This window comes from Fomitopsis serialis, assembly GCF_022376445.1.
Source record: "Fomitopsis serialis strain Sig1Antser10 chromosome Unknown B0H18scaffold_6, whole genome shotgun sequence".
In the NCBI taxonomy this organism is placed as follows: Eukaryota; Fungi; Basidiomycota; class Agaricomycetes; order Polyporales; family Fomitopsidaceae; genus Fomitopsis; species Fomitopsis serialis.
The window spans coordinates 345,594-361,682 of record NW_025954966.1 but is presented as its reverse complement, the minus strand read 5'-3'; the positions used below and the strand labels follow the sequence as shown (position 1 = coordinate 361,682).

General features: G+C 54.6%; 6 protein-coding genes across 6 annotated transcripts; 2 read left to right on the top strand and 4 right to left on the bottom strand.

Annotated features, from left to right (window-relative positions):
• Positions 1–1,790: 1,790 nt before the first annotated feature.
• B0H18DRAFT_1187967 (uncharacterized protein) lies at positions 1,791–3,705 on the top strand (the record flags this gene model as incomplete). The annotated part of the gene is made up of 4 exons (XM_048036022.1): positions 1,791–2,236; positions 2,302–2,490; positions 2,982–3,070; positions 3,133–3,705. The coding sequence occupies 4 exons, from the start codon at positions 1,791–1,793 to the stop codon at positions 3,207–3,209; spliced, it is 801 nt and encodes a 266-aa protein (XP_047898301.1). The 3' UTR covers positions 3,210–3,705.
• A 792-nt stretch (positions 3,706–4,497) lies between these two features.
• Positions 4,498–6,065, bottom strand: B0H18DRAFT_548281 (isoprenoid synthase domain-containing protein). The gene is made up of 5 exons (XM_048038557.1): positions 5,997–6,065; positions 5,496–5,946; positions 5,154–5,442; positions 4,747–5,104; positions 4,498–4,680 (listed from the first exon to the last, which is right to left on the bottom strand). Exons 2-5 carry the CDS (start codon positions 5,870–5,872, stop codon positions 4,637–4,639), a joined length of 1,068 nt encoding a protein of 355 aa, XP_047898300.1. The 5' UTR covers positions 5,873–5,946; positions 5,997–6,065; the 3' UTR covers positions 4,498–4,636.
• A 197-nt stretch (positions 6,066–6,262) lies between these two features.
• B0H18DRAFT_951600 (uncharacterized protein) lies at positions 6,263–8,577 on the bottom strand (the record flags this gene model as incomplete). The annotated part of the gene is made up of 12 exons (XM_048042029.1): positions 6,263–6,387; positions 6,468–6,490; positions 6,588–6,737; positions 6,760–6,785; positions 6,840–7,007; positions 7,163–7,164; positions 7,284–7,369; positions 7,423–7,515; positions 7,599–7,687; positions 7,979–8,077; positions 8,147–8,363; positions 8,384–8,577. 12 exons carry the CDS (start codon positions 8,575–8,577, stop codon positions 6,263–6,265), a joined length of 1,272 nt encoding a protein of 423 aa, XP_047898299.1.
• On the top strand, positions 8,460–10,311 carry B0H18DRAFT_1207763 (uncharacterized protein). The gene is made up of 3 exons (XM_048036231.1): positions 8,460–8,583; positions 9,057–9,219; positions 9,277–10,311. Exons 1-3 carry the CDS (start codon positions 8,576–8,578, stop codon positions 10,210–10,212), a joined length of 1,107 nt encoding a protein of 368 aa, XP_047898298.1. The 5' UTR covers positions 8,460–8,575; the 3' UTR covers positions 10,213–10,311.
• Positions 10,312–12,326: 2,015 nt separating this feature from the next.
• On the bottom strand, positions 12,327–13,486 carry B0H18DRAFT_980126 (uncharacterized protein). Its single transcript, XM_048044442.1, has 5 exons — positions 13,340–13,486; positions 13,087–13,248; positions 12,767–13,032; positions 12,549–12,696; positions 12,327–12,492 (listed from the first exon to the last, which is right to left on the bottom strand). Exons 2-4 carry the CDS (start codon positions 13,181–13,183, stop codon positions 12,619–12,621), a joined length of 441 nt encoding a protein of 146 aa, XP_047898297.1. The 5' UTR covers positions 13,184–13,248; positions 13,340–13,486; the 3' UTR covers positions 12,327–12,492; positions 12,549–12,618.
• A 1,160-nt stretch (positions 13,487–14,646) lies between these two features.
• Positions 14,647–15,896, bottom strand: B0H18DRAFT_1114969 (uncharacterized protein; the record flags this gene model as incomplete). Its single annotated transcript, XM_048033192.1, has 6 exons — positions 14,647–14,975; positions 15,027–15,088; positions 15,177–15,454; positions 15,511–15,556; positions 15,617–15,861; positions 15,891–15,896. The coding sequence occupies 6 exons, from the start codon at positions 15,894–15,896 to the stop codon at positions 14,647–14,649; spliced, it is 966 nt and encodes a 321-aa protein (XP_047898296.1).
• Between the last annotated feature and the right edge of the window lie 193 nt (positions 15,897–16,089).

The window sequence follows — 16,089 nt, the reverse complement described above, 5'->3', positions numbered from 1 at the left end:
TGCAGGAGCTCCTCGAGAAGGTGCGCACGCTCGAGGCTGCCGCGGGGGCCTGCCCGCATTGCTCCCGTGATCGCGTTGCGGGATCCGCGGCGGGCCTGAAGAGGAAGCGGCCCGTGGAGGTGCAGGCCGAGCGGGACGTCGACATGGACGTCAGCGTCGACGACGAGCGCGACGAGGACGTCGAGTATGCGGGCGACGACGAGAAGGGCGACGGAGAGCCCGAACAGGGCCCGACCACGCTCCCGGAGCGCTCGCCCGCCCCCGCTGCCGCCCGCCCGACGCCCTCCCGCGCCTCCCGTCCATCGCCGCGTGGCTGCCGCACCCCTACGTCGACCCGAGTTGCATCGCTGCCATTTCGGACTCCCGAACCACGACGGCCTCGCAGCTCCCGTCGCCCCCGCCCTCCGGGCCCTTCCGTGCTGCCCACATCATCGCAGCACGCGACGTCCCCGCGCTCACGCTCCCCGCGCCCGCGCACCCCATCGAGCCAACCAAACGCGCCAACGCGGAGAAGAAAGAGAAGGACGACAGCCACGCGGGTGCGCACTCGCGCTCGCCGACGTGGACGCCGGAGGACGAGAACGCGGCGTCGCTCCTGCTGCAGATGAGCGGTTCGCCGGCGTCGATGCGGTCGAGCTCCGCGCCGACCAGCTCCGCGTCGAGCGCGGGCGTTCCTGCGTTCGCGCTCCCGAAGGCGATGGACGCTGCGCCGGTGCGCAGGATGTCGATGACCCGTATCAGTGAACGTGGGCACGCGACGGAGAAGGGGGAGGACGCGAGGAGGAGCGGAGGCGTCCAGGCGGAGACGCCGAGTTCGCTGTTGGGCTTGGGGCGTTGAGTCCGAGTCGCGCGATGCTTCTGAGGACTCGAGGAACGACAGACGGGCGGATTAGAGGGGACGACGACGGTGTACGATAGGTAACTTATCATTCTCTATGATTTCCTCCTCTCTTTAGAACTCGCGAGCTTCAGCGCGGGTCCCGGTTGTGTTTGGTCGATACGATACCAAGGTGGAATGCTTCCGGTTTGCGACTGCTGTACTTGTTGTACTATAGATGGGCGAAAGGAGGCCTCGATGACTTGCCATGAATCGGGTAGCATAAAATCATCGTGGTTGGGAGGACGGAGGACCTCGCGATTCGCGAAGGTCTGTACAAGCAATCTGTTGACTATATGCGCACGATTTCGACGTGCCAGGCGGTGGGTACACCATAAAGACATTTTTGAAGGCATAGTGCATGAGTGAGGATATTGGGAAGGAAGGTGAAATATTTAGTGAAGTTACCAGGAGGAAGAGAGAGAGGAGGAGGCGTTGCCCGCACTCGCTCGCTCATCGGTTCACCGGGCCGTTCCTCCCGGATCAGATCTCAGATCTCATAACGCAAGCGCCTTCGTCAGTATGTACTTAACTTACCTGCCAGTGGCCCGGGTCTGTACCGTTGGGCCGGCGTTGGCACTTGTGACTTGTCAACGTTCAAACACCAAACGACCTTCAATTCGACCTCAAGTACTACTAGATCTGGCATCCGCCGACTTACGACTGCTCAGACTGCCTCACGACCAGAGTTGAGCAGCATGCAGGCTTGTACTGCCAGCGAAACCCCGGTTCTAGTGAGTGATGATTGGACTCGTGGTTGGCTTAGCGTCTCATTCCAGTCATCCATGGACCATCATAGCATTTGAATACTGTGAAATCACTCGTCATTTATGGTCTCCTTAGGAGGTGTGATGGTGTAGACAACCCTCTTGCTTTTGACAGACAGACCTCCGAACTCCTCCAGTCCTCCATCATGAACATTACGGACGAGTCTAACCCTTATTTTCTCACTTCGCCCCCTGCCATGCACCCTCGGCCTATCCTCCCGCCGGACGGGAATCTCGAGCTCCATCTCGAACTGAGCGAGGTGATACAGCAAGAGGGCTGCCACCACGTCTACAGAGTCATTCCGCGGACGTCGCACGAGTCGTCTCAGGCGTTCACCTACCCACCCATGGTCATCAAGGTCTCTGCGGAATCCAAATTCGACGGTCAGAGCCTCGCTGAAGAGGCCGCAATGTATGACCATCTCATGTCATTGCAAGGAAGCGTCATCCCGCGCTGCTATGGGTACTTTACACGGCCCTTCATGCTTTTCGGGAACGTTGGCTTGACGCATAATGCGAGCCTCAGCATCTTGCTACTCGAGTTCGTAGGTCGTCCTGTGTCCGATTATTACGGTCTCGGCCAAGACCTGCGGTGAGTTGATGATCTCTGGCATCGCTTCTAACCTCAGTGCGACTCACTATAATTGTCCGAACCAGAGAGGACCTCTATGGCATGTACAACGAACTCTGTGAACTCGGGATCTATCACCGTGATCTGCGGCCCAAGAACGTTTTGTGGGTGGATGAACGACTCGAGGGTCTTCCTAGTCTGGCATCACCCAGAAGTGGCCGTGTCTACGGATTCCGCATCATTGATCTCGAATCAGTAGTGCAAACGAACATGAGGTACGATACGCTATACACCGAATGCGATCACATTATCGAGCATATTGTCGAGAACGCCGGGTACTAGTTTGACAAAGGATAACTCGTATGCAAGGCTTGTCATGATTACATCATCGTCTAGATCGGAGTGCCCAACAGTGGTAAAGCGATAGGTGACCGGTGAGATCTTGAGAAGTCAGTAACAACGACATCCTCAGGGGAGTCCTCAGCTCATCCAATGTCTGCGGCTGGAGGGGCAGGGAGTATTGTAAATAGCCGGCGACGGGTTTGTTGACGGGTTGTCTCGTTTTAAGCGAGGAGGAATACTGTCCTGAGCATGCCCGGGGCGAGGACATGCTGCATGTTATAATGCAAGGCATGCGAAGACAATTCACATAACATTGCAACTGTATCATTGGTGGCCAGAACGAAGAGATGTGGCGGTCAGCCTCACGTGCTCTGGGACTCGTGCATAAATATGCGCTGACCGAAATTGTGCTGCGGCACTCAAGCACGTCCCACTCAGGCTTGCGCTGGAACATCTGCCACTTAAGTACCAAGTCTATCATCAAACTATTGCAGTATGGATGCTTCACCACCAGTAAGTCGCTAGTCAGTCCTTTCGCGTGTTCTGAATCGTTAACATATCAACGATTTCAATAGGTCAGTGCGCAAAGCCAGTCCTCCTCTTGGCCAGCCCGCGCCAGCTCAAGTTCGCAGCCACTCACTTCATCGCCTAAGCCACTAGCCGACATCAATCCACCTCCGCCTCGATCGAATAAATATAAGAACAGCCCACTGCTACTCGGATTCGCCCTCACCGACACCCAGTGGAAGCAGTTGTGGACGGATTTCCATTGGTCGAGGGTACCAACCGACGAAGAATTGAAGGAAGATAACGTGGCGGCGGTTTCCTCCGATGTGCTTGATGCACTCTCGGACAAGATTAAATATCACCTCGAGAATCATGTTGGCGTCATCGATGACGACGCGCCTGACTCTGTCAAACAGGCCGCGAGAGAATGTGGAGATATAGAAGCTAACATTTTATCTATCTGCAAAGACACGGACTTCGAGGCGAGGCCTGATCAGTACCAATTCGATACCATCAAAGATCACATTGCTCGGGCTGGAATTGACCAAGAGCCGCGATGGTGGATTCGTGTGGCGATTTAGTACATCGCGCAGGTCAGTACTGCGACCGTCCGCGTTACCTTGATTGAAGCCGTATTCTGACGCTGAAACGTGTGGGTAGGCAGGACCAGGGGTAGAATGACATGGGCATACAACCTCGTCCGTCTCTCTAACAGACTCTTGTACTATGGCGATGAATTGGAATGACCAACTTGAAGCTTGAAGTCCGAGTCCCCAGTATCTGAGTCCTCCACCCAAAGACGTTCCCTATATCTGACATTCTCAATACTCAATCTCCAGCTAACTTTCCCGCAGATCACCCGTTGTGTGTTGTGTCCCTCGTACATTATTAGTACTAGTACACACAGCTGTCGTTGACTAGACTGACGCCACGCACTACGATGTGTTACGATGATTCAACTTGAAAGGCGCCGACTACACTCACTAGGAATATGAACAATTTGTACAATTGACTGGCTTACTCGCTGCCTTCACTTGTCTTGAATCAATCACTTCTTTGGTGATTGATTAAGATGGAGTCACCCTTTTCAACGTTCAGGAGTGGCCAGAGCGGGTTCGGCCGGTTTATTCCATGTGCATCGAATGACTTGGGCTGTGCATCCGGCTGGATCAATAAACGCAAAGCCTACAGATTCATTCATACGGCGGCGCTCCTTCGTTTCCGTCTATGCTCTTCAACCACCCCCTTCGACGTTCAACGTTCGATATTCAACGTAGACGTCGACGAGCTGTAATTAGCATACTCTCCCGTGATCAACTCGTAACTCGTAAATCGCGTAATAATTTGACTGTGAGTCTGCCGCAGGGTGGTGCTCTATGGCGTCTAAGGAGTAGTAATAACATCATCGAATGCCAATAGGATCCGTTTTTCAAGGCAGGGGACAGTCTCGGAGCGCAAGAAAACCTAATCGTGCATCGTACGAAGGGCATTCACAGCCCAATTCTCTACAAAAGGGGGGGGAAGAGAAATCAATAGAATCCTACATACGGCGTAGTCTCCCCTGTTTGGGGTCTAAAGATGGTCTCTTTGACGGTGGAGAGAGGTGGCTTTCAAGGCTAAGGCATGTGATATACGATCAGCCATCGCCAGCATGTACTTTCTGCAATAAGGACATCACTAACCCAATATTGAGTCATCATCCTCAGTCTGTTTACAAAAGCGGATGGGGACGACAAGGGACGCCTTGATCTCCGCGTGCAGCGGGCCGAAGTAGCGTTGAGTATCGAAGCTCCACTCGATATTCCCGACAATCCAGTACTCCAGCGCCTTCACATACTTCTGGACCATCTGGTCGACGGCGGAGCCCCAGCTCGGCAGCTGGCTCTGAGCCTGCACGAAGCGGTCCATGAGTGTCTCGAAGAGCCTTCCCACGCGATCGGCGGCGGTCTGCACATCGGCGTTCTCATCGTGCATGAGCACCGTGACGACGTTGTTACCGCTCATCCCCGCCGCCTGTTCCATATTGTATGAATAGATGTCCTGCTCGAGGTGTCAGAGTGCAACGGAAAATTCAGCAGGAGCGACTCACGTTCGACCAATTGATCATGTCCACCGCAGCCCAATACAACGACATAAATGTCGGATCGTCGAGGACTTCGTCCGGGAGCTCTATGCCCAAGCAGGACTCGGTGAGGACCAAGCACGGGCGTGTCGCGCTGTTCTCGCGCCGCAACGCTTCGTAGGAGGCCATGTCAAGGACAACCCCACGTCCTCGGAGCTCGGCCTCCTGAGCTACTGCGTCGATATAGTCCTCGCAGTGTTTGAAGAAGCGTCGGACGCAGCCCGGACCTGCGCATTGGAGCAGCCGGGCTCTAACTCTGTTCGGTGCATCAGCCGACGGCTCAACGGCCTGAGCGGGCAGAGGACTCACTCGATGGTCATCTTCGCCAACGCGGAACCGTCGTCCGAACCTGGGGTGCGCAGGGCGTTCAGGAATACGTCGCCGGTGCGGCGAGCACCGGCGCTATCCTGTTCGTCGCTGACCTCGTCGATGACGAACAGGAGGTTCACGAAGTCGCAGCACATCCTGAGGTGCTCGTGGTCGGCCATCGGGATGACGTACGAGACGAGTAGCTCATAGCACTCTTGGGTGAAGGCGGCGCGCTTTCTGTCGGGGAAAATCCTGTAGCTGTCGACCCAGGCCGACGAAGCTGCGGCTGCACTGGCGTGGTGAGGATTTATGGAAGCCTTGAACGGGCATAGAGCCAAGAGGTCAGGCAAGACGAAAGAGCGAGGAGTAGAAGACATGGCTCAAGTGTGCTGCTATACTGGTACCAGCGACCCTGCTTTTATGCGATTTTGAGTATGACGGAAGACCAGAGCTGAAGCGGACTAGTGAGCCTTCTACCAATTGTGCAAGCAAGACGCGCACTTTCCAGAGAGAAAATCGTGCCATTAGGACAGACGAGCCGGTGTTTGGGCCGGCCCAAATGGGTTGCGTAGCGGCCGTGCAGTTCTGTCGAATGTTGTGTCTTCGCGCAGTCTCGCGAGAGAGTGCTGGCCAGTGATATTTGTCTTTCCGCGAGCGTCCTTCTCCAAGCATGGAAGCGGGCTACATGGTGCTCAAGGCTTGCAGCCAATGACCTATGGCCATTCTTGAGACGTCAATTGCTATATTATTACATCTGAACTACGTACCTAGACATGCGCGCGGACGACAAGTCTCATTTGGACAGTGATAATCTGTGTGCCGCTGGCCTTTGGTAGGATACCCTCCAATTCCCGACAGCAATCGCGAGAAATGCATGCCGGCATGAATCTACCTAGAAGAGCGGCACATTGATATTCGGCCATAACTCTCCGCAGTGAACTGCCAGTGTTGTTCGCAGCTCATCAGACGTACCGCTAAGTGAGCAGTGCTGCAGCCTGCGAACAAGAGGGCATGCCGTCCAGTAGGATTAATGTCAATTTCATACATGTACACCCGCGAACATTGCAGCGAACAGACTGACGGAACACTTACAACTTCTGTTGATGATCCGACCCAGACACCACATGTGGCGTAGCACCACGCTGGGGAGGGAAGTCGCACAGTATAGCCAGAGATGCTCCGCGGCTTCTCAGTCTAATCTGGGCTCGTTGACGCGAGCCACTCATCCACCCCCTCGTATTGCTATGTACAATGCAGCACTCACCGTTCTCCGGCTCTTTCGAAGCTGCGCTTTCAATAGAAAAAAAAGTTGAGAGATGCGGCACGAACGGCTACTTATCTCACATAGCTCTGCGCGTTTGCCAGTGATGGCACATACGGCACGGCAAGGGTTCGCTTGCGGCGAACCATGACGGACTGGACGGATGACATCATGACCAGTATTCGTGAACGTTGCATGTTCTCCTGGTACCCTGAGCAGGAGAGGCAGGCGACGATAAATGCGCTGAGCATCTGAGCAAGGGGCAGTGGACGAGGATCATCATAGAGTCAAGCGCCGTCATGCTAGTCTCCCGTAGGCAGACCCTAAACACGACCTTGTTTAGTGGGGAGGGCGGAACCAAACGTGATGACTGTGACCATGAGATACCATTCAGCCATATACTTACATCTGAAGCACAGACCACGCACATCATGCTAGGGGGGAGTTGACATTGCGAAATCAGCCACAGCTGGCGAGAAATATGAAGATGAGCGTTGCGAGGCGCAGTCACTGAGTCAGCGACCTACTTTCGACGTATATCGTTACTTGCCTATTTGGGATGCCCGCCACCTCATTACGTCTTGATCCTCGTGTCAACGTCGACCTCTGCTCTCTCATCAGGGAAATGGAACAAACAAGACTACTCTCAACACGACAGCGACGCACCTACGAACAGAATCCTCTCTGTGGGCCCGCCAGACCCGCAGCGCACCGTCAGTGCACGCTGTCACACGACTCGGAAGTGAACGTGTCTTGATACTTTTGGAGGAGGTCTAGTACGTTCGCAAATGACTTGGCAATGAGCTGTTCTAAACAGACTACGTGAACTAGGATCAACTAACCGCGACTCTTCGTTATTGAGGCTAAGCGTCTTCGGATTCAATATACTACGGCCTCGCAATACGGTCTTCGTGACATTGGAAGATGGATGCTGCGGTTCAGGTGAGGCAAAATCCACTTCAAAGTCCATTCGTCATTATGGCAGGCTGAGTGCTATATGATCGGACATCCCTGTCAGACATCGCATCCCCATAAAGATGCCAGTGCGCAGACTCTTGAAATTCCAGCCTGCTTCGAGACATCGTTGCAACCGCGGTCCACAAGAGGCCCACTAGTTGACGTCAGCCCGCCTCCGCCCCGATCGTATAAGAACGGTGGTGGGCCCTTACTTCTCGGATTCGCCCTCACTGAAGCCCAGTGGGTGCAAGTGTGGGCGACATACCGACCCGCCAAGAAGACGCAGGACTTCTTGGTTGCCGGCGCCAATCTGCTCATACAGCTCTCGTCCAAGATTGGCTACCCTCTCCAGAACGAGGTCTGTCTAATCGATGACGATGCGCCTGATTCCGTCAAACAGGCCGCAAGAAACTGCGGAGAGCTAGAAACTCACGTTTTGTATTTCTGCAAAGACACGGACTTCGAGAAGAGACCTACTCAGAAACAATTCGATGTCGTCAAGAATCTGATCGCGAAAGCTGGAATCGACCAAGAGGTACGATGGTGGACTTTGGTCCGCTGCTAGTAGTAATTGGCGTGGTAGGTCGTGTATAGGTCTTGTGGTATTTTCATGTACTGATCCTTTTGACTCGAAGTCTGCGTTTAGGGTACTGTCGTGTAAACAGTACACCTCATCGAAGTGATCCCAATAGATCTCGATTGACGACATTTCCGAGTCGACGAGGCAACAGTGACATCACTAGTACCATGGCCAGCTATATCATGCCGCCGTCTTGAGGTTGACGTCTGGTCACCCGTACGTCCAGCCATTGACGCTTCATCGACAAGATACCGCAAGGCCTCTTCGATCGCCATCGGAGGCATGACACGCTAAGCTATCTGAACAATACACGAATCCTCTAAATAAAAATTGGTTTCACTGACAGCATGCAAACGCTGCACTTAGCTGTCTGATACATCCGCTTTCTAGCATATCATGTGTTATTGCTTCGATTTTCGGGATCCCAGACGTCTCGGCAGGCATGGTAGAGACCAGGGCGGCGTCACACCGTGGTTTCTGCAGGTCTCACTGTTCTGCTTATCCATTGCAGAGCAGACAGACAGAGCCGATTACGTCCCTTGCTGGCGAGGACAATGGCGGCACTGTATCGGCTAGCTGTCCATTTGTGGCGAACAATGGGTGAGCCACTCATCGATCTATACCGCTGTTGATACGAGCGATACGTTTCAAACACCGCCGCCTCGCACACGAGCAGTTGTGGACGCTAAGTCTCCGATCCGTCTCTTCGCAGCTATTCGTTGTATTCTACTCCCAAGCTGTTTACGAGCACTCATCATCTCAGCTGCTGCGCAACTCCGTCTTTCCTCCCCCCTACAAAGGACAGTATGCTACCGGTGTTGAAGACGCAGAAGCAGAAGCAGAAGTGGGCCGTCATTCGGCAGACCCAGACTCGGAGTCAAGGTCACATTGGAGTAGTCGATTGGCGCCTCACGGGCATTACGGAGGTGAGCAGTGTTTTGACAGCTACTCCGCGTCGAGGTCGTTGATCGCGTGATATCAAGGGAGGTATTCCCTGGAAGTCCGAAGAAACCTCAAACATCCTAGTTAGGGAGAACGTACCGAGCCGTCCGCAGGCTAAGAGGAAGAAACGGCCCGCGACGGATGCTGATAACGATGTTGGCAACAACGGCGCATTGGACATTGTTGCTCGCCCGATCAAGAAATCCCGAACGGTCCATCATCGCGTCAGCGCTGCCTCCGCCGATGCGATACTTAAATCGTGGCACTTCGACAACCCTGGTTCGGATCTGGCTACCACAGCTGGCCCTGCGGAAGCCTCTGGGCGCCCCGCTTGGACGGACACCACGTTGACAGTGGCCAACCTGCCAATGGAGCCGCCAGCCGGCGGGATACCGCCTTCGCGCAGGAACGCGCCATTCCTTGCTGTATCGCCCGCGATTGGCCCTACACAGCAACGCTCCTCAGTAGATGCTCGCCCTCAATCTGAAGCGGGGCCTTACGGGGACAACACGACACGCCCGCATGTCGTGCCGCCTAGCCACTCTCCAGTACCGATTGACTGCGCCTACTTCGAACGACCTTCACAAGAGATGGCTCACGTGACCGTTCCATCACCGTATGCGTTGAACGTCGCAGGATCGTGGCGGGACGATCCTGGCTTCCAGACCAATATGTGGCACCAAGCTCAATCCACGTACCGTTCGACAACAGTGGCTACATACCCCGCGAGCGAGATGTCGCTCCCACCCACGTCTGGAACCTCTGACTCGGACGCCTATGCCGATGCTCAACCTGTTCAATTCGGTGTGAATATGCTTGCCGCAGACATCCGGAAGATCCGCGCCCAAGTGTTCCTCGAGAATCTAGCCCCATCAATGGCGGCCTATCGTGGCGATGAAGCGCCAACGCTACCAAGGGAATTCTGGGACGCGGTAGCCACATTCGTGGCTAGCAATGCCGGGCCCGGGCTCACTTGACGAAGTGGACTCTGCTGTGGACGCGTGTCGCCTCCACCTTCACGGCTTTGATCACGAATAGCTCATAATCTCGTTGCTGGTACTTACGATGTATCGGACCATGTTACCTAGAAGTACATACAGTTGCTTTCTCCAGGATCTGCATTGCCGCTCAGGAGACTTAATATAATCTATAATTACGTTCGAACATAATGTGCGGTTGACATCGCAACCAAATGGTTCATACGTGAAGTCATGATTTACTAACGAGGGCTCGAGTTTTGCTCATGTTATGAGCTATCATGAAAGCTATGATCATGAATAGCTCATAACAGGTGCACAACTGGGCCTCAAGAATAGTCGGGGCAGGAAGGGATCATTCGTACGCGTACATTCAAATTCCACGCACCGCGACACCATAGCGCATCATGCCAGGCACGATGCGCATACACCTGAATAGAAAACACTTGTCGCGCAAAGATTCATACTGAGAAGGCAACATACGGACCTATGTACGCATGTTCGCTTCCAGTTGCCTCGATACAGTGTACCGGCGGTAGATATCTAGTTCGCAGTCAACTAAGGGAAGCAGCGACGCATAGACCGAGATGCGACACGAAGATTTGACTACTGACACAGCAATGACATGTCCTCGGTTGTTCAGCGCATGTCATTAGGATGGGCATAGGCGGCAACTTGTTGCATGTAGTCACGGCACACAGCGAAGCCCCCAGGTCCTATTTGACAGGCTGGCAAACCACGAGTCAGAGCGACGAGGGGCAGTAGGATCAAAGTTCCCGTTGCAGAGCTGATGCCTTGAAGTCGGATGAGTCGCTGAATAAAGGGCATCTGCCAAGTTATACCGTGACGTGGAGATTCAAGCGAGCAAGTTGACTGACCATCGACGATGATTGTGCACCATTATGAATCGTCCAGTGATGTCGAATAGGCCGGTAGACGAGCTGGTCGGTGACGAGAAAGAAGATGTGAACCTTTCGCTGCAGGGTTTCCTTTCCATTACTTATACGATGATAACCAAATCAGTGTGGCTCGACTTCCTATCGATCGATACGTAAGATAGGCCCAACGCATTCTCGACCACTATCGGCGCCTGCAGAAACGTCACGTGCGGATGCGCAAACCCCAACCCAGGAGCGGATAAGTTCAGACGCTGGGTTACTTAGGGGGCTACTAGGACACGACGACGGAGTGATGTTTGGCAGTCGCTGGTTGGGACAGAATAATACGGTTTATGTATTGTAGACACAATTAGAAGCCAAGAACAGCAACATACACAATGAGAATAGCCACCCAGAGCTCATTACTCGCGTTCGACACCAGCCTTCTCGAGCTCGTCAAGAATACTGTGCGGCAGAACACGATGGCCGTGATACTTCTTGTTCGCCCATGCTGCTTGCTTCCCCGACAATCCCCGGCGATATGCATCCATAAATCGATGAGATCGGACGAAGAACCGTCGGATCGAGACAAGAGGCACGGCGTTCAGCGCAGCCACCGTGTTTCGTTCTAGGTCCGCTTCGAGGGTCGATGGTGGGCACTTCCGGTACACACGCTTCGCAAATCCCCAACACTGTTCAATTGGGTTCAGCTCGCAGTGAAATTTCGGGAGGAATAGCACCCGAAATCCGCGCTGCTCGCAATGTCCTTCCAGAATCGACTCAACATCGCAGAAGTCGGGCTGGTTGTAGAGGATGCGGCGCATACAGCAGTCGACGGCGGGGGGCTTGCAGTGGAAGTTAGGGCATTGTGCACGTAAGCCTGTTGTTTGTATGCCACGCTCCTCGAGGATCCTCTCCATCCCCTTGAACACCCCTGGTCTCTCTGCACCCTCCTCGAAGTAGAGTGACTGCGGCCGGCCATCTGGATACCTTCCATCCCCCATGCGCACACGCTGCTTCAGCTTTTTTCCATTCGTGCCATACACTAGCCGGCCATCATCTCCGCGGACATCGATGTCGACCCCAAACAGTGGCTTGCCCGGTGCAGTCGATTTCATCGACATACGGCGCGCTGACAACGAGTCATCTGGCCGCTTGAGGTGAGTCGGCGCATTATCGAAGATCAGAACATGCTGTTCGTCAGGGTGATGGCGCTCCAGGATGTCCATTGCGAGCGTTGCATGCTCGAGGATCTCCTGGTTCGTGAAATACCCATCTCGGTCTTTACCAGCCTTGAACAGTTCGCGGGCTGATTCGGTCCCATCAGGGGATCGAAGCCAGCCATGCTCAGCCGAGACGAAGTCGGCGACCATCAGGGAAGGACCCTCTCCCTTGGCACGAGGTACAGCCTTCTCCTTCTTCTTCACCCAGCGAATTTGACGGCGGTCATTTGCATAGAAGGTCGACTCGTCGTGATACCAGAATATGACTCGTTTTGGGGGACTCGAGCCATCCGGAAGGGCTACGTTTACAACAACGCCCCGGATGGGACTATCATCCGACAGTGTGATTCGGACATCACCACTCGGACGGAATGATCCATCGGGTAAGAGGGGACCTTGAGCCTCGATGCCATTGATCCAGTCTCGCGTGTACTGAAATGCTCCATCTGGCAGGACAGGGCCATGGACGAAGGAACCATTGATGATCGTTCGCACGTACGGATCCAAGGCAGCCAGCGCAGGGAGGAAGATCCCATCTCGATAGTCAACGACGTCTTCACGCTCGTGCCCATCCACATACTGTCCAGAAGGTGTTTTCGTCCATCGATAATCAAGCACATGCATCCAGGTCTGTGCAGTCGACAACCCAATAGGCTTCTTCAGCCCGTACTTCAGGAGGACCTCCGGGTCGGACATGAACTCGACGATGTCCATAGCACGTACGAATTTCCCCACAGCCTGTAGATGCTGACTGATTGCCTCTCGGAGGTCAGGCTTCTCCAACAGTGAAGTCGTCCACTCTCCCATGGGGCTAAAAGGAAGTGCATGCCGATCCCCTAGGAAGTTGCGCGTCCAACCGCGCAGTTTCATTGCCCGGTGAGGCCCGAACTCCCATGCCACAGCAGTACGGAGGGAGGCTGCGATCCAACTGCCACGTACGTCTGAGTCTGATCGGGTATAGAACCCAAGCAGCATTTTCATCTGCTCTAGACGTGACTGCAGCTGATCGTCGCCCACGAACCGCAGGAACCCAATGCCACTCTTCCGTCGTGGCCGCAGGAGAGCGCGAAGGTCTTGCAGGGCTATTGATGCTTCTTCGATGGAAGGCGGTGGCTCAAATAATGGCCGCTTTTGCGGACGTGCCGGTGCGTCATGGACGGTACTCGGAATCGGTGCGATCGGTACTGCCTCCGACTCGGAGTCGGGCGCGCCTTCGAGCTCGTCTGATACCGAAGCCGCAGGCGGCCGCGGTCTCGCATTCTGAGCCACGGCACCTGTGGTATACGACACTTGGCTAAGATGTATAGGTACTAGTTCCTGCACATGCTACTCACCTGCAGGGAGCTCATTTGCCTTCTGCGACTCCGAGTCAAGGCTCACCGACTTTGAGGCCTCCGACTCATTGGCTGTTGTACCCGGAACTTCCCAAGTAGGTTGTATTATCTCAGCAAAGGTATGTCTCATGTGCTCGTAGATTGCTGCTGTGTTTCTAGGAAGCTCGTCGGGAGCTGTCTCGGACTCCGGCTCCTGTACTGTTGGTTGCTGTGGTCGAGGTGAGCAGATTCTCGGAGCAATGTACCAAGGACATACATTTTCTTTGACTGCATCTGTAGAAAGCCGGGCTTTTTTCTCAGCTCGTTCTCCAAGGTTCTGTAGGGCAATGCGAGCTCGTTTACTGCGAGGCGACATGGTGTTGTCGCAGCAGCGCTTCTGGTACGACCTCATAGCACTGTATGCCAATTACGGATTATTGTAATATTGCAATTGTATAGTAAGCAGTTCACATGCAATTGTCGGAAGGAACAGATGACAACACTTCAACTACGGATGCAGACGCGATAAACGAGCCATCAACCAATTCTAAGACTGATTTCTGGGTGCTTGACTGTGTCTGAATAGTTCGATCTTCGTTCTATATTTCTGTGACTTATTTTCTCGCTTCGCTCGCAGCGAAAGTAGTGTACAGGCGCCGAAAACGGTGCATGTGATGTAGTCGAAAATGCGTTGGGCCTATCTTAGGCCTCCGCGGATCCTATTTCTTGAAATTCAATATGCTCCCGATTTAGCCTCATCGATCGCGCCGGCAGTAAATATTGTTTTCGACGAACTCACCCTCGCGAATAGAGTTGGTGCGTCATCTCCAGAACGACGGCTCAGCTCGACTCAGCCGTGCACGCGTGCTGTGTTCGCCTCGAGTTACTGCATCCCCGGCTGGCTTGATGGTCTGCAACGGAGACTGTCGCGCAGGTCGTGGACTGTGGTGTTTATAGAGGTCACTCCCAGTACGCGGTTCAGGAGGCATTGACGGGGTAGGTATTGCAGGGGTAGGACACTTATACACGTGGTTCAATCCACCGTTTCTCTGCCCATCGCGCATAAAAGTACACTGGGATCGAAACAACGAATCCCAGCAACATCCCCACGTCTCCGGTCCCGGCAGCAGCAATGGGTCCCGTCCACCAATCCTGCTCCATGGAGAGCACGATGACGCCGATGGCGACGACGAACGTGAAGACCGCAGCGTATCCTCGCGGGAGGTTCGGGTGTCCCGGCTGGTCCCACGCTTCAAAGACGTCGTATGAGGACCAGCGCCCCTTGCGATAGAAGAAGTGCTCTACGAGGACGATAGCAAAGAACGGCGCGAGCCAGTAGCCTATGAAGCCTGCGAGAGCATGAGACTAGTGATATGACATGGAAAAACGTCTGGACGTACTGAGAATCGAGGCAAACGTAGCATAGAACCGAGTGGAGCCGACGATTGCCACAGGAATGAGGCTGTAGGCGAGAACGGACCAGTCAGCGTCTGAAGTTCAAGGCGACCGGGGGAAGGACGCAGCAACAAGGATGCATGCTAGCCACTCACATTACTGTAGAGAGAATCGCCACGACAAACCGCGGTAGGCGCTGGAACACCCGCCCTATAGTCATGAAGCTCGTGCACACCGTATACATCGACGGCGCGCACTGACTGGGCGCAGTCAGCGACAGGGGGACGAGGAGGAATTTGCCAAAGCCGCCCGCAGGTTCAAGAACGGCAGCAATGAGCCCTCCGATGTTGTTGCCGTTTCCTAGGCCCGCACGCCACGATGGCATGTAGACAGCAGTAGCGGCAAGCGATGCACCAATCAGCTGCGCTGGCATCTAGCGAGAGGGAATCAGTCACCGCAAATCTGTATAAGCATGATGTTTCTGCGCACACTGGAGACGACGAATCCGAGGTAGGTATAGATGAATATGCGCCAGCTAGTTCAAGTTGAACATAACGTCGTCAATACGCGACACGGATTGTCGTCTCACACTCACCTGCTGGCGGTGTGGTCGTGGTAGACGCCGTAGTCTGCCGAGATCGTAGCCCAGCTCACGACAGTGGCCGTAAGCGTCGCTCCGAAGGTCATGATAGTGGACCCATACACCGGCGTCGTTCCGGAGAGGGGCGCGTCGACGATGTGCTTCCCGCTGACAGCAAGCATCACGACAAAGGCGATGACGTTCGGTATCCACACGAACGTCTCGTACCAATGCAGGACGCGATATCCGCTGACGACCACCTACGAGTCGTTTGAGCGATCGGAGGCACGATCATGCCCGTCGCGCAGCTCGCCCCCACGGATCGCGCTTCTCGCACCGGCGCACCATCAGCCGCCTATAAACCCTCCACACGACATCTCCGCTCGCTCAGCCCTGTCGTGTGCGCACTCACCCGCCCCCGCTCCCCCATCCACGCCCCGACCCGCCATGACCGCAGCCAAGGACGCACCCCCGCCGTACACCGGCAG

Coding starts and splice junctions, on each gene's coding strand:
- B0H18DRAFT_548281 (XM_048038557.1), bottom strand. CDS start 5,872: ATGTCTTCTACTCCTCGCTCTTTCGTCTTGCCTGACCTCTTGGCTCTA. Junction 5,443..5,495: donor TTGGCGAAGATGACCATCGA/GTGAGTCCTCTG, acceptor TGCACCGAACAG/AGTTAGAGCCCGGCTGCTCC. Junction 5,105..5,153: donor ACATGATCAATTGGTCGAAC/GTGAGTCGCTCC, acceptor CACCTCGAGCAG/GACATCTATTCATACAATAT.
- B0H18DRAFT_1207763 (XM_048036231.1), top strand. Junction 9,220..9,276: donor GCCTCACGGGCATTACGGAG/GTGAGCAGTGTT, acceptor CGTGATATCAAG/GGAGGTATTCCCTGGAAGTC.
- B0H18DRAFT_980126 (XM_048044442.1), bottom strand. CDS start 13,183: ATGAAACTGCGCGGTTGGACGCGCAACTTCCTAGGGGATCGGCATGCA. Junction 13,033..13,086: donor GACTTCACTGTTGGAGAAGC/CTGACCTCCGAG, acceptor GGAAATTCGTAC/GTGCTATGGACATCGTCGAG. Junction 12,697..12,766: donor CCTTCGTCCATGGCCCTGTC/CTGCCAGATGGA, acceptor GTCCCCTCTTAC/CCGATGGATCATTCCGTCCG.